Source organism: Hylaeus anthracinus, unplaced genomic scaffold, assembly GCF_026225885.1.
Source record: "Hylaeus anthracinus isolate JK02 unplaced genomic scaffold, UHH_iyHylAnth1.0_haploid 4, whole genome shotgun sequence".
In the NCBI taxonomy this organism is placed as follows: domain Eukaryota; kingdom Metazoa; phylum Arthropoda; class Insecta; order Hymenoptera; family Colletidae; genus Hylaeus; species Hylaeus anthracinus.
Genome location: NW_026535289.1, coordinates 863,204 through 876,393, shown reverse-complemented (window position 1 = coordinate 876,393; position 13,190 = coordinate 863,204). Strand labels below are relative to the sequence as shown.

The 13,190-nt window shown below is 34.4% G+C and overlaps 1 protein-coding gene across 3 annotated transcripts in view; it reads right to left on the bottom strand.

Moving 5' to 3' along the window:
- LOC128895077 (glutamate receptor 1) overlaps positions 1-13,190 on the bottom strand; it is a 609,208-nt gene that overhangs the window by 20,627 nt on the left and 575,391 nt on the right. For all 3 annotated transcript variants that reach the window (XM_054157320.1, XM_054157319.1, XM_054157321.1), the window contains 6 exons: positions 12,326-12,433; positions 11,149-11,262; positions 10,915-11,035; positions 10,434-10,528; positions 9,044-9,267; positions 6,162-6,368 (listed from right to left, as the gene is read on the bottom strand). In XM_054157320.1, coding sequence (XP_054013295.1) covers positions 6,162-6,368; positions 9,044-9,267; positions 10,434-10,528; positions 10,915-11,035; positions 11,149-11,262; positions 12,326-12,433 — 869 coding nt within the window. The remainder of the gene's footprint in view (positions 1-6,161; positions 6,369-9,043; positions 9,268-10,433; positions 10,529-10,914; positions 11,036-11,148; positions 11,263-12,325; positions 12,434-13,190) is intronic.

Here is a 13,190-nt window from a genome sequence, read left to right as displayed (position 1 = left end):
ATGTGTTTTTCTTATTATTTATACTATTAGTTAACTACATATGCAATGACAGAAGGCTAAGGTGCGGGAAATGCTTACAAAAAAGAAGAATAGAAATTATTGAATTGAAGAGTAAATAAATTATGCGATAAATAAAATCGAATCGAGTTTAATGGATCATCAACATTTTATGAAGTATAAATAAATAAGGAGTATACAAATTAAGAATAAGTATAAATAATTATAAATAATTTAAAACAAAATTATAATTAATGTAATTATTTATACTTATTCTTCTTTTGTATACTCCTTATTTATTTATACTTCATAAAATGTTGATGATCCATTAAACTCGATTTGATTTTATTTGACCGCGTGGTCAGAAAACTCCCAAACATTCGCGAACTTTTATAACAGGCCGTTAGTAACACAAGTCGGACATTTTTGCGAGAACGGTGTTCAAAAATGAGGAAGACGCTGAGTAAACTAAAAAAGAAAAAAAAAACAAGTCGCATAAAACTCTAAACATCTACATTTGATCTTCGAAGAACGAGGCTCTTCGTATAATTACGATCGAACTTCACAGGTAAGTTCGTTTGATCGTATAATTCATCGTAATGATACTTGAGGGGGTACAACATTTAAATTCTAATATTACAAGAATGTGGCTTCATATTTTGAGAAAGAAATTTCTAACATTGCTAGAGTCTTGATCAGTTTTAAATTTTAATTTCGTTTATCCCTAAACGACACTTTTCAATCTGGTTGACAGTTTGCTGAGAAAAGCATATTATCTTTTTTTGTTTTAATAAATAGGCAACATTTTTTCATAGGATTCGAAATTTTTTTTCAAATGCATGTCAGTTTTGACATGTAGGTATTGGAAAAATTCTACGTCAGGCTATAGTGATGGGTGTCTAATTTAAGAAAATTGTTGGCTGTGAAATTACAAATATATGTAGTAATCACAAAATTTTCAACAAAACTCCGTGGTTTATTTTCAGTGCCCACTTGTGCACGCTGTCGACTCGAACAACGCCATATTAACGACACTATGAGATCGGTTTCTGTTTGTTTAAATGTTCGATGAAACATAAAGAAAATTTGAAAACAATTCATCACATACATTGAATATAAAGAATTTCTGAAATTACCTCTCGTTTTAGAACCGTTACAGTATTCTACTCCCTTAAACGTCATCAACAAACCCGTTTTACTCTGTAAAATGAAATTAATATTACAGAAGCCAAGAAAGTGCATCCAACCTATCGATTCAATTTCTCCGTTTCCCAATTCGTTTTCTTTGTAGAAAATTGCAGGACACCAAACCTAGGTCGTTATCTTCGTCAACTCGTAACTCGTTCTGTTCACTTCTCGTTTCTGTCTTCTTTCCCGAACGAGAACGTTGTAATCGGATTTCATGGTACGTTTCACGGACTCGACCGTATTTAATAACGAAACTTTACGTCCTGGAATCGCAGGACAGCGATCCCACGTAGAAGAAGAAGCAAGCGGAATGGTCGACGAGGAGGAGCAACGGACGTAGGGGACAGAAGGTACAACCGAATTTACAATTCATATCATCGCCGCGCGAATATTTAAACCATTAATCAAGGAGGCTACCGCGATGGGTTGGCGCGGTGGATACGGCGAAATGTAAATTAATTGAGACCCAGTTTCGGTGCAGCCGAGATGGCGAAACGCCCGCGAATCCGTTGCCGATCGGTTTTCCAAAGATTTACGAGATCACGCGTAAGCCGGGGCATTTTATCATCATGGTCTTCGACAGCGACTGGAATTGGACGTCAAGAATAACGCGGCTCGGTTAGCCTATATTATAGCATTTCTGCTGGAACAGCGCCATTCACGCGCGACTTTTATGAGGAGAACTGTGTACATTTTATGAACTTTTCCGAAAGTAATGGCAGATTTAAAAGTAAAGTACTTGATAATTCAGGTATTTAAAATAATATACTTCTTTGAAAGTAAAAAGTATTGCAGTGTAACAATAATGTTTTAACGAAGAGGATATAAAAATAAGAATGAAATAAAACTTTTTTAAGTTGAATTATGAATTTAGCAGAGGACAGACTATATGTATATTTAAAGATGATAATACGTCTAAATTAGTTAATAACGTTAGAGATTTTCTCTCGAAAATTTCGTCACGAAATCAAAATTGGGACATACATGCAGAATATAATCAAATGAAGTATTACATTTTTCATTCTCTCAGTTCTACACTTTTATGTGCAGAATGGCGGGAAGAATCAATTTATGTAATAAAGATGTATAAAGCCTTCTATAAAGAGACTAATGCAAATACATATTCCAATACACATGTCATAGTCATAAAAAAAGTAAAAAATTTATCATTATAATGTATAATTATTTATTGCAAAAGATAATCCCTATTGCAGAACTAAATCTCATCTTTCATTCAGTTCCCGAAGAAGTTACTTGGAGTAGCAAGTTAGTTACATTGCAAGATGCAAGGTTAGCTTGTTTCCTTTCAAATTGTAACTTGTAGGTGCAAGTTTGCTCCGTTATAATTTCAGAAGGCACATTAACTTCCTTGCAGCGTGCGAGTCCAAGTTAAATGTTTGCAAGAAAAAGTTAATATTTAATTGTAACCAGCAACGTTCTCTACCTTAGAGCCTGTGAAGGCAAGTGTGCTTTTTTGTGACTTGCAAGGGTAAATTAGCTTCCTTTCAACCTGCTAGGAAAAGTTGGCTTTATTCTAACCTGTAAGAGCAGGATAGCTTTGTCGTGACTTGTAAGAGAGAATTAATTTCATTCTAACCTGTCAAGGTTAATTTACTTTCTTGCAGCCTGTGAAGGTAACTGTGCTTTCTTGCAACTTGTCAGAACAAGTTACGTGTATTGCAACCTGCGAGGACAATTTAGCTCCGTTTCAACCTGCGCGGACAAATTGTTGCACCCTGCAATAGTTTCCTTGTCCTCAACCGCAGGCGATAATTCCTACTAATCTAAAGCTAGCCAGCTACTATCCATAAGTACGACACACACGAACTCGTGAACAGATTCGATAGTTCAAACGAGACGCTGTACTCGACATCAGACGTCATTAACGCGGATAACACGCGAAACAGTCGCGAACCGAGCGAAGGTTTTATGCAAAGGGGCCAGGAATTCGCGTCACGAGAGTCGTGAAACGTATCGTTCGTGATCCCTGGGGATTGATCGATGCTCGATGCGTGGGAAGAAGAATATAAAAGTATGGAAAATAGTGTGGAAAAAGGGGTCGAACGGGTCGGAAACGTACGACCTCGGCGGGCGGCGCGTGTCGCTAATGGAATTTTCGCTGGGGCTCGAACGACACGCTCATTCAAATGAGCCGCCCTCGAATAGCCGTTGGCCTAATCGCGGTGCCGATTACGTGACCACTCTAAATTACATCCAGCACGAGACTATCAAACGTAATCCGATTATATTGTGATAATTCTGACCGCGCTAGTTATAATCACCGTTTACATCGCATGCAGTTGTAATTTAAACGAAGGAATTTTCAACAGTAATTATTGTGTACCGTAACCCCTTCGCCCGCGAACAGCCTCGTAAATCACACTCTTAAAGGTTATCGTTGGCAGAGTATCTACCGGGTGGCGATCACGATCGTGCGTTGAAGGACACCGGGAAGTATGAGCGCGAAACTGCTTCCTCGCTAAGGTATCGCTTTACAGGGAACAACTTCTTACTGCTTTCTTGCAAGAGTTTAGTTTTTCCGAGGGGTGCATTCCAGTTGGTGAACGTTTGGACGAGGTTTTCGCTTCTAATCGATGCACGGCTCGTTACCATGCCGATGTTTGCGTGGTAAGTGTATCGTAAAGTTGATTGTAATAATTAAATACTCACAGGAACGACGTGTAATTAACATACATAATTTCTCGATAACTTGGCAGGTATTCGACGTTACTCACATTGGCAATGTCCTTGTGTATTTCTTTGTAGATTTCAAATGTTCGAAGAGTTGCTAGAAATATGTCAGAATCGAGTTTATTGAAAAAGATTGCTCGAAGGTGTTCTGAACAGTGAAGAACTATTTGTAAGGCAATATTAGTATTGTAGAAACATTATATTTAATTTTATTCAATAATAATATCATTTTTGAATTTGTATACCATTATTAGGGTTTACTTATGGTCTTATTTTATCTTGTTTTCAGCAATCTAACATGATACAGAGTTTCAAATAAATATTTCATTATCAATACATACAAGTGTAAAGTTTATTCATGTACATATTCATAATGAAACATTTATTTGAAAATATCAAATCTATCATTTAATTTAGACAGATTTTTTTAATAGGCATAGAAGATATGAATATTTATAGGATTGACTGCGCAAATGCAAAAATCTATAAAACATCAACAATAACATACATGTTATACTGTCTAGAAAATAAAACATATTTTAATTCAAGTTTCAATTCTTTTCCTGCATTTGAGTAAGTTCACCCAACTGTCGTTTAGTTTAAATATGCACATATGTGTAATTCCTACAATAAGGGGATAATACCGCAGTAATCAAAGGAAACTCAAAACATTAACGTTAGTTTCGTTACGAATGGATTGTTCGTAGCAATTAGTAGCGTCTGAGCGGCAAGTAAAGTAGTTCTGGCGTCGTTTAGAAGGGCGCTTATTACATTCGTTATGCTTTGTCACTTTCTTGAATCGAACACCGTCGTTAATTACACAGAAGTAGCTTTTCCAGAGCGGCGCAATACATCCACGACGAAAAACTGCGAAACGTTTACACGAAAGACTTTAACCTCGACAGCGACGAACCTTTTGAATCTTACCCGATTCATCCTATTAGCAGACTGTACGGTTGACCTGCTGCAAGTAAAGGGAAGCCATTTTCCTGGATCCTTTATGTACTTTAGCCCCTTCGCTCGTACCGCGGAAGAGAAAACTGACAGCTGAGCAAGAGCAACGGGCGATCGTAATTAGACGGAAAGAAACCTGGTCAATCATACTGTCAGTTATGTCCTATGCGACAATTGTTGGCTGGATACATTTTTAATCAACAATTTTTCGGATTCAGCAACAAAATTTATTAGTTTCAAATAAGACTCTTGATTGTAGATATTTGTTTTTAACCAGAGACGTTAGATCAACTTCTACGTGGGAAAGGATTCATCACCTAATAGCTGACTTGCTACTGAAGCAAGTCAAAGCCTCACTGATGAAGAGTATTGAAGTCAAGTTTCAAGATTCAATTTTTCGGATCGAGAAACAAAATTTATTAGTTTTTAACAGGACTGTTGGTTGGAGGTCAAGTTCTACGCAGAGAAATGTCCACTACCTAATAGCTGACTTACGACTGAAGTAATGCAAAGTCTCATTTAATGAATCATCTAGAGATTCTGTTCATTTCCAGGAATTTAATGAACTTTTACAGGGAGAAGTATCCACCACCTAGTGCCTGCAGCAAGTCAAAGGTCCCTTCATAAATTATCGAAAGGACGCATCAATATAATTCTTGTAGTTTACTTGAAAATTCAATTAATTTTACATCCATATGTTTGCAGATATCTCTTGATCGAAGCATAAATTTAAATTTATAACCTATTTAAATCGACCACCTTGAGAACTCTGATTTTATTCCAAGTACTTCTATCCCTTTTCATGACTTCCGTTAAATATTTATAGCGTAACAATGTAAAAAATACTTCAGAAACGGCTAAAATAGCCATAATTAACTGTGATTTAATATTATAAAACGAAGAAAAGAAACATTCATTTTACTCTAAATACATTTATAACCACATGAATTTCGATTATTATTCCTCGTAGAGTTTTCTTAATAAAACCAGAAAAATATATAATTCCCCTAGCAATTACTCATAAACATTTAAAACAAATTACCCGTTAATAAATAACAAAAAAAGTGTGGCAAGTAACTAATCTACCACGAGTTACAAGTTTATCGGTGTTATAAATACTTGACGACGACGATTGTTCCACGAACTTTACGTGATACGAGTAGCGTTGCCCGGTCAGGTAATAGCCACGTATCACGTGAGTGATAAGAAAAATCGAACGTGGTCGAAAAAATGTTTGATAATTCGTCAAGATTACTTTAATTAATTTGTACGAGCCGCCTTAGAGGAACACTGGTGTATTGGGATTGTTTCACATGAAAATTAGCCATTACCTGGGCGATATGTCGCAGCCCTGTTGCATGAACGCGGCCAACGCGAACCACAGGCTGTTGATGATGCTGAAATCGTTGGCCATACTGGAGGTCGGCATGTGAGGCGATCCTTGAGACGCGTGAGGATGTTGCAACGTGGGATCATTTCTTCCAGCTGGATCCGCACCACTGCTCAGCGTTAGCACCCTCCATTCGTACGGGGAAAATCTGGACAGAAAAGTATTGTGAACTTTGCACCCTTGCGTGTCTAGGTTTGTTAAGTGCAATTGCATGTTGATGCATTTCTACACCTTGTGGAGCAGTTTTGATATCATTGACAAAAATGTTTAAAGCAGTTTTCTAAAAGACGTGAAAGAAAATGGTTACTTAGGACAATGTGAATAATATTACTACCTATATTATGGAAATACGCAGTTGTTATGATATAACAAGTGATATATCAAATATATGATATTTGAATCAAAATTCAAGAACATTTTCAAAGTTTAAGTCTATATTTTAATCCAAAACAAAGAGTAATTTTACAATGCAAGTTTAATATATGCATTTTTATTTGGTACGATATATTTAAAATGTTAAGTTACAGCAAATCTTGAAGAATGTATTTTTTTGGTACTATGATATGAGTATACTAAACAAAGTATTCTGTTCCTATAGATTTGCTGTACCTTGGCCATTTTTAAATATATCCTATCAAAAAACTGTATATATTAAATGCAATATTCACTCTGAAAAATTTTGTTTTGTTTTCAATTAAAATATGTATTTAAACCTTGACAAGAAATTCTTGAATATTAGCTGTCACAACTGCATTTATCTCCTTATTATATTGAGTAATAAAAATGGAATTGTCATTTATAAGAAGTATTAAAATTAAATTCTCAGATTTCAAAATATTTCCGAAGTCAAGTCACTTTACTATAGAATTCATATTCGCTTTTATAATTTGAACCACTCCACCAGTGGAAGGCAAATCGAATGAAGTTTCGATTTTCAATTTCAGAACTCGCCCTCTTCCATTTTCCACTGTTTCAAACTTTAAACGCAGTCTCGTTGGTTCAGATGTACCTTTTGCAACGACAGGGGATAATTAATGGAAAGCAAATTGGACGAGCCTTTCATCTTCCACTTTTGAACTCGTCTTTCTTAATTTCATCCTTTTTCAAACGTCTAACGTAATTCTGTTGCGTTCAGTCAGAGATGAGCAAAATTCTGTAGATACAAAATTTTAAATAACTTATAAAAGATAAAAAGTGAAAGATAATAAGAGATAGACTTTCGATGAGGAATGGAGGATACAACATTTTTAATAAAAATGTATTATAAATTTCCATATAATACATAAAAATTCTTAATATATAAATACTAATGAATACATAATATAATGTAACAATATTATATGTATATTATAATATGTATTATTTTGTATATCTGTTGCTTAATATTCGAATAAAATTCTCTTTATATCTAATTTGACTCCACCTTCTTCTTAATCGTAGGAAAAAATTGAAGCTTCGGCCTTGAAATTTTAAAACTACCCTCTCAACTGGAACTTCAAGAGTATCACGCACGAAATGCGTTAGACAGAGATCGATGCGAGCGTCAAATCAACGGTCGTACTTGAACTTATCGCCTCTATCAAGATTACAATTTACCCCTGATTGCTAGAAAATTACATTCGTGGAAATCATGCAAGACAGAGAACAGTAAATAGGCTAATCAGAGTGAAATAAAAGCAGAGACGATCCATCGTGGCAGTAAATACAGCGGGGGCTACATGATCACGATAAATGGGCGCGTAATTGTCGTGGTTGTGCATGTAACTGTGGCACCTCGTGGAGAAGCGAACAACCATGAGTGTTATGTAATTACACACGGAGAGAAAGAGAAGTAAAGCGAAGATAATGCTGAATGGTGCGAGGAATACACAAACGATTCATGGAGATTAAAAGTTTCAGAGCAATGAATTGCTGTTTTCTATCGTGAGGATTTATTCCCTGTTTTTATCTACCTTGCTATTCATAGTGTAATAAACCTCGTTACGTGCCGTATACTTTAGAGAGTATATGGAATTTAAGAAAGATTTTTATGGAGCAGTGTTTCTCAAATATAAAGTCCCTACGAAATTGCTTTTTAGTCAAAATGTATCTTAAATTCGTTAAATTCGTTTTCAAAATTAATAAAATCAGAATAAAATTAACAATTTCAGCTTTTATGAATTTTTAACTTTGTTAGTTTATAGTTTCTATTTTAATGATAGTGGAACTGGCGATAGAAAACGATTAATGGTATTTCGAATAAAAATAAATTAATTTAGTATTCGCCACTATCTGGTAATTAATGCTTGCTTCCACGAAGAAATGACATAGATATTTTATTTTAATAATAAAGTGTAAAGAAATATTTAATTGCTGTGTAGTATTACTAATTATGTGGGAAGAAAATTCATTGGCTTTCTAGAACAATGTAAAACATATTCTTTTTCTAAACATTTCGATGTTCGTTTTCAAAAATTTCTAAAAATTGACGCAACATTATCATTATTTAAACAAATAATTTGTTACGCATCCTTTCATCCATAAGAAATTATTATCCATAAAATTAATTGAAAGCCTGTATTTTGCCATACGTCGGTAGACCTTCCGTACCACAATTTATTATTATTGTTTGTTTACTACCTATTTGAAAATAATATACTAAGAATGATGAAAGTGTGATATTTCGATTGGATTTAAAGTATACTGAAGCAGTGGACGATAAGACAAGCAGCACAAGTATCGAACCAGCGCCAGCGGTTAATCGTCGTCTGACTACATACCGACCGTTTCCACTTGGCTGCTTATCCAGCGAAAACACGAACGTAGCTCTAGAAAAATATTTACCTGGATACGGTAAATAGTACGATGGACACACCGATGTACGAGAAGATCACGCACACCCAGATCTCCTTGCTTAATGGGTTTAAGAAGCTAAATACACCAGGCTTCTGTTTGATAGGTTTCTTTATCATTATGCTGATTCCCAAAGACATGAAAGGTTTGCTGAAGTCGATCACTCGTTCGCGTTCGGAGGTGATTGTCATAGGAGCGATGGCAATGTCTGCTTCCTGCAAAAATAAAGTGGTTATTAACCTCTCAATTTTGAAAATGGATAATAGTAATATTTACAATGCAACAAAATTATCACAAGAAAATTATTTATCAGAATATTGTCATTTTTCAAATTCGTATAACTTCATTATACAAACTTCATATTCGTCAATTTTCATTGTGTCGGGACAATTTATTGTTTAGTTTGTAAATAATTATTTGTACTGTAGGAAAAAATTAATGCAAATTAGATGCTGAATCTTACATATTTTTTACTAAGGTAATTATCTCAGTAGTGAATTAGTTTGAGAAAAACTCTTCAGTTCTTAGTGTTCACAATACTAATCCAAGATCGAAAGCTTTGTTAATTTTTTATAAAAGTAAAAATATAAATGCTCATTGACAAAGTAAATTTCCCATCCACTATATAAACACTTTCGGGCATGTATCTCCAGATGTAAACAGAAAAATATAAATCATCTATACGTAAATAACTGTATATTTTTCTTTACATCTAAATATCATCACTACATATCAGAAAACATTTAAGAAGACTGTGAAAAACTTACTCAATCAATATTAAAATATTGCTTATGAGCCCTAGTATCAAAGTTCACTGAAAATATGAATAAATGAAGGTCCTACTAATTTTTTGAGTTCTGCAAAATGAGAAATGAATCAAACCAGCGTTCCAACCACGAGGTTACGTAAATTAAAATGTTGAACTACGTACTGGATTGCTCATTACAATATTCTGGATCCTGTAAACTGTAATTTCACTATATCATATGTCAAATAAAAACATCAGTAGCTTCCTACAGAAATTGAAGGATCATGTGTTCACTATTGATCCTTTCACCATTCTTCTACCGAATATAAATTAGAAGGTAGCACATTTTCTCTCCACTCATTCAAAACTCGTCCACCAGATGTAGTTCCAAGTCCACGAAACGTTGTCGAAGAGCTTGCAAGCTCGAGGCACCTGGTGGAAGAGTTTCGCAACTCATGGTGAACGATAAAACAGCCTGTTTCGCGTTAGACTCGACGATCAATAGCTTGATTTTTAACGTAGCTGGGTGAAATCGCTCGTGTCGCGACTGCCTGCTAACTTCCGGCGGTTTCGCTTCGAAGGAGTCCTTCAAATTGCGAGTAACGTCTCCTAGAAGCTTCTACCGGAACTTACTTTGCGAATCAGCTCGCCCACCATCCCGTCCCAGGCACCAGGAACGTTCTGATTCTCCATTCCGTATTTTCCGTCCTTTACGATCCGAAGCTCGTCTGGAAAATCAGGGGAGAGACTTATGAAGCTTCTCTTAGGGGAGGTTTATCCCCCTTATTGATATACGAGAGGAAATAAATTCAGAGAATCTCGAATATTGATGGACACAGTCCACATTCTTGGAACCTCCTTCGGGCATTGATAAATCAATCTGCGGTGAAGTAGAGGAACATACAACCACGAATAATAATGCAGAATCAAAAACTAATAAAAGTGCAGAGTAAAAGATGAATAGGTGAATGTAAACAATTGTGCAAGAATTGTCTTGTTTTGCAAACTTTCTTTCTTTCCCATTAAATGAACTTTCATATCAGTCTTAAATAATTTTCATACTTATTTCTGGTCATTGATTAATTAATCAATTAATTATTGCAAAGACACTTACACGTTATTCCGAGTTTCTTCGCTATAAGATCAGCAAGATCTTTGCAATAACCCTCGTAGCTATCGTTGCCCACAAGCGGTTCGCCCGTGTCTGACTTTTTCTTCATGATGTACGGCTCTTCCTGCAATGTGGAACGAGGACACTCATTAATTTCGTTTTCTTCGATTCCGTCCGCCATGAATACGCGTTTTCATCGCGCTAAACGTCACGGTAATTTGTGGAGCAATTTCTTACCACGATTGTGGTGACAATGTAGGTCTTGTTCTTCTCGATCTCCGTGTGCGGTCGCAGACGAATGTATTTTGCTGCGATCGCTTGAAATCCTGCTTCGTCCGTCCATTCTGCAACCTTGAATTATTAAAGGACGGATACGAATTATTATTGCAATTAGAAGTATTTAATTTTGGAATTTTTTATGTACTCTTTTAAATAGACTGTGAATTTAAACAAAACCGTAATTGTGGCGAATCTTCTGAATTTAAAAATTACTTATTTTGTAAATGAATTGACTTTTTTCAATTATATAGAAGTATAATACTGCATATATTACATTTATTTAATTATCTTGAGTTATTTAAGTGACAAGTTTGAGGCAAATATGTAATATAAAAGTATTATTTTATACCTTTGCAAATAAGATGTAAGTTAAAAGTGAAAGTAATTTCTTATGATAAAAGGATACTCATAGTTGAAATGTTTACATTTATAATAAATTTATAAATAATGTCTTATAAATAATCTTTAATGTTCATATATCCATTTGTGTTTCACATATTAGAAGTCAATTTATGATTTCACATTTATGTTATACAAAAGTTCTGTTCTTTTTATTTTTATTTAATTATAGATTGATTACATAATGTTGACTTAGATCTGAAAACCACCAATACGTTAATGCTGTGTATAACAAAATTAGAATAATGAATGAATATCATATATTGCTAGCAAGACCTAACTTTAACCTTCATTGAAAATTAAATATTTCTTTCTTTCTCTGAATGTCAATATAAAAAATGATAACAACTGAAATATCTCGGTTGCTGAGCAAACCAGAAATTAAAACGGTTAATAATCTTTCGAGCGTAATTTATATTGTTCCAACATTTTCGACTTTAGAACTTCGATTCTTCATAGTGACTAACACATATTGATTTAAAAATTATATACAGAAGATATAGAAAGATTAAACAAGAGAAAATATAGCATGAGAGAGTAAATATTGTAAATATTCAATAGCATTCTACATGACATGAAATAATTATTGTTAAAAATGATTGTGAATTTCCCAGTGGCGCAGTTTATTTTCGTGTCAGTTGTAAAATTGTAAAAACGACAGATAAACATTTTGGAAAAAAAATAGAAATTTGAAGAGGAATAAATGTGTGGCGAACTAGTGCGTGAAAATATTTACTTTGACCATGGCACTGTTGACCGTCATCTCGACGACGTGAAGAGTGTAATTGTGTCGGCGACCATCATCGTTAAAACGGATCTCCCCCGTCAGTCCCTCGATTTCAACCTGATAATAAAATATAAACAAATATTTAATCAGTACAACAATCATTTCAAATGCCGTGACGTGTGACTGTCCAAAGTTGGATTCTTGTATAAAGGAATGTGTTCTTTCAGTAGTTTTATGATTTATTGGACAATTTCGAATCAATTTTGCTTTAAATGGACTCTTTTAGTTAGAAGTTAGAAGTTTGTTGGAAAAATTGAATTGCAGGTAAAAGGTCTCCTAACAATAAGTTATAAATTTTTATTTCTGAAACTAAACGTTGTATGAATAACCCCTAAAAATAAAAAAGTATCGTTTTGTAATTCTCTATAAGGTGATATTTTGTTTTAAATTCGTTTGTTCGACTGTTGTTCTTTTTTTCTTTAAAACAACAGCAACAGTGTCAGACCAGTCTCGGCGAGACAGGAGAGTTCAGGAAAAAGTTCTTTTAAGTTTTCAATTTTTATTTTTAAAACTAAACGTCCTATGAATAAATTGTAAATAAAAAATGTTTCCGTTTTATCATTCTCTATAAGCTGATATTTTTTTTAAATTTACATCTCTACGTCTCTTAGAATTTTCAGCAAAAACCGTCCCGCAGTTAAAGAGTTAAATATAAACAGAATCTGTAACATGAACATATGGGATGTCCTAATATTTCTCTCCTACGTGTTATCCTAAACTCGAACAAATCAACAAAAATTTGGAAAATTACAAGGTTACCTGTCACCTTTTTCAGACTTCCTTTCGTTACCTGGACGCATTTCCCTATTGAAAA